The sequence below is a fragment of the Ailuropoda melanoleuca genome, chromosome 1 (assembly GCF_002007445.2).
Source record: "Ailuropoda melanoleuca isolate Jingjing chromosome 1, ASM200744v2, whole genome shotgun sequence".
Classification (NCBI taxonomy): Eukaryota; Metazoa; Chordata; class Mammalia; order Carnivora; family Ursidae; genus Ailuropoda; species Ailuropoda melanoleuca.
The window spans coordinates 191,144,525-191,147,641 of record NC_048218.1 but is presented as its reverse complement, the minus strand read 5'-3'; the positions used below and the strand labels follow the sequence as shown (position 1 = coordinate 191,147,641).

Sequence of the window (3,117 nt, the reverse complement as noted above, 5' to 3'; positions counted from 1 at the left end):
CCCGGGGCCGTCCCCGGCGCGGCCCCTGGGGCCAGCCCCGCCCCCGCCACGGGTCCGGTGCCCCGTCGGAGGCCGGTTACACCTGCTGCCAAGCGCCACCGCTGCCCCTTTCCGGGCTGCAACAAAGCCTATTACAAGTCGTCGCATCTGAAGTCCCACCAGCGCACCCACACGGGAGAGCGCCCTTTCTCCTGCGACTGGCTCGACTGCGACAAGAAGTTCACGCGCTCCGACGAGCTGGCCCGCCACTACAGGACGCACACGGGCGAGAAGCGCTTCTCCTGCCCCCTCTGCCCCAAGCAGTTCTCCCGGAGCGACCATCTGACCAAGCACGCTCGCCGTCACCCAGCCTATCATCCCGACATGATCGAGTACCGCGGGCGCCGTCGCACTCCCCGCATCGACTCGCAACCCACCGGCATGGTGGACAGCTCCAGCTCCGTCCCCGGCCAGGCGCCCAGCCTCACCAGCTGCCTGTCTGACAGTCATTGCTGTTAGTTGTCCCTGCAAGGACGATCCCCCAGGCCGTTGCCCCTGCCTTTTCTTTGCCCAACCCTCTTTTCCCAGAGTCGTCAGACCAAGGCACAGACTGGTTCCTCCGCTTCGAGGGTCGGTCCAGGCAGGCACGTTGGACCCTGGGGAGGGACTGGGGGCCCGAAAATAGCAGGAATTCTTACAACACGTTTATCAACCTAAAAAGGAGGGTTGCCTCAAGACAGCTCCCTGGAACTGGTGAGAAGGGATGAACCCCGGTACTCTCCAGAGTCCTGAAGATTCTCCCTCCCCCTGGAACCAGAGATGTGAAACTGGAATTCTCAGGTGCCTGAGGAGCTCCCAGTCTCAAAGGACTCTGGTGTCTTACCCACCCACCAGGGCGGACCTTGGAGAGGGGGGCAGGGGTGGCAGTCTTGGAAATGTCCAGGACTGGGATGGTGAGAGGCCTTTGGAAACAGAAATGATTTCTATTTCTGTAAATAGCAATGTTTACTAATTTATTTTTAGTATCTTTTAAACAGGGATCCCAGGTTGATGGGAGGTTGATGTCCTCCACTCCCCAATTGCCCCAGCTACCTCTGCTAGGAGAGGCCATGTAAGAGTCCATGTGAATGTATGGCTGGGAGATGCTTCTTGGTGTCTGGGGAGCGGTGTGAGTCTGTTTGCAGGTCCTGTTGCATGGTTTGGAACCCTGCGCTTGTGTGGTAGCCTTTCTTCCCATTTGGATTCCTACTTGGGGAGGGGAATTTCCTGGCTCACTCTCACAGTGAGATTGGTTTAAAATTTTGTAAACAACCACAAAAGCACCAGAAATGAAAGAGTGGTCCAGGCTAGTTCCCCTTTCACCCTCTGGTGACTTTGGGTGAGATAGGTCCAAAACAAGACCTTTCAGGACCATTGTTAACATTCAGGGAAATAGGGGCATGTGGTTCCAGCTGCCCAGTCCAAGTAATCTCAGGTGTGGTAGATTCTGTTCATTTCCTAGTGGCTAATGAGGGGTTTATTTCCCTTGGGAACTGTGCATTTTTGTTTTTGCAGCAAATGAGTTGATGGTTTTGGGAGGGGAAGATGTGAGTGGCTTTCTCCAAACATCTGGTTGCCCTGGATTTGGGGAAGGACTAGCAAGGTAAAAACTATTATCAAATAAGAGGACCCTTCTCCCATTACCTTGAAGTCCCTCCAAGTTCCACCCTCAGGACCCCTCTGCCCCAGTGCAGGAATCAAGCATCAGCAGTATTTATTTTTCTATATGTATCTCTGCTGCTATGAATGAAGTCGTTGGCCACTCTGCTTATGTATGTGTGAATGTGTATACATGTGACCCTTTTACTAGAGATGGGGCTGAAAGGAATTTCTTGCTCTGGTACGGTCCCTGCGGCCCCCTCCTGAATGTCTTGTAATAGTCCATCAATCCCATTTGTGGAGGGTGCCATAATCTCAAAGGACATAACAGGCATCTAGATAAACAAACTGCTTTCCCCTGTTTTGCAGATGAAGACACCGAAGCCTAGAAAAGTTTAAAGTCTCGTGCTGAGTTGCTGGCAAAAGCCATGACTAGAACTTAGGTATTTGGCTTTCTAAGTGACTCTTTCCCTCAGGCTTGGTTACCTCATCTCCTCTCTCTCTGGGCCCTTAGTCAAAGGACACCACTCTCCCTTCCTGCCACCAGTATTCCCTCCCTCCCTCCCTAATCCCTATTACTTCTAAGTTCCTTCAAATGTCCAGTCCCTGCTGAACTCTTTGCCTGTTGTGTTTAACACCAAAGCCCTTTCCCCAGTAGGTTGAGTCTATTCCCTCCTTCCACACCATGTGGACCTACAATGGGAATGACTGTTTGGCATGTGGGGAAAGACTATCTTTTGACCTGGTAGATTAATTTTCAGTGCCAATTCTATTCTTCCTCTGGTCCTAGGCATTCTATTTTCCTTGAGAGAGTGAGTGATACAAACTTGACATGGGATTCTACCAGGTGCTCCTGCACTAAGTGAGGGAAAGGTCCTTAAGAAGGACCCAAAGGGTATGCCCTATGACTTTGAAGAGGTCAGTGTTTCCTGATGCAGACTCAGCAGGGTGGGTGGGGCTCTTGTTGAATTACATATGGGAAGAGGAGGCCCCCAATTATGGAGGTGGGATTTGGTGGTAGGAAGAGTCCTCCTTTGCTCTGTTTGTCTCCTCAGCTGGGACTGGACAGGAAGGGCACTCTGGGCCCCCTTGAGGATTGTCATTTCCCCTTTGTCTCCTTCAGTAGAAGATCTGCCATCGGGTAGATGAACAATGAAGCTAACAGGAGAGAGACTCCCACTAACTATTCTGGAATTGGGCTCAAGAATGCTTGGCTTTTCCAACCACCCTTTGATAAATAACTTTTGATTCTCAAGCTTCTAAGCAGTGTCCTTATTTGGGTTTTTCGACCTGGGGGACTTTTGTCTGTGGGTGGTCTCTGACAATCTAAGTGTGGCATGTCTTCCAATGATGATTCCTAGGACTTGGGATGGTGGGGAGGCGGGGCGGGGGGGACATTCAAAACACTAGAGTAGCCAGATAATGGAGGCAAGATATATAGGCTAGTCTTTTTTTTTTTTTTTAAGATTTTATTTATATTACGGGGTGCCTGGGTGGCTC

The 3,117-nt window shown here is 51.4% G+C and overlaps 1 protein-coding gene across 1 annotated transcript; it reads left to right on the top strand.

Moving 5' to 3' along the window:
* Positions 1-1,379, top strand: KLF14 (Kruppel like factor 14; the record flags this gene model as incomplete). The annotated part of the gene is made up of 1 exon (XM_034646555.1): positions 1-1,379. A coding segment is annotated over one exon (498 nt), but the record flags the coding sequence as incomplete, so codon positions are not given.
* Positions 1,380-3,117: the final 1,738 nt, after the last annotated feature.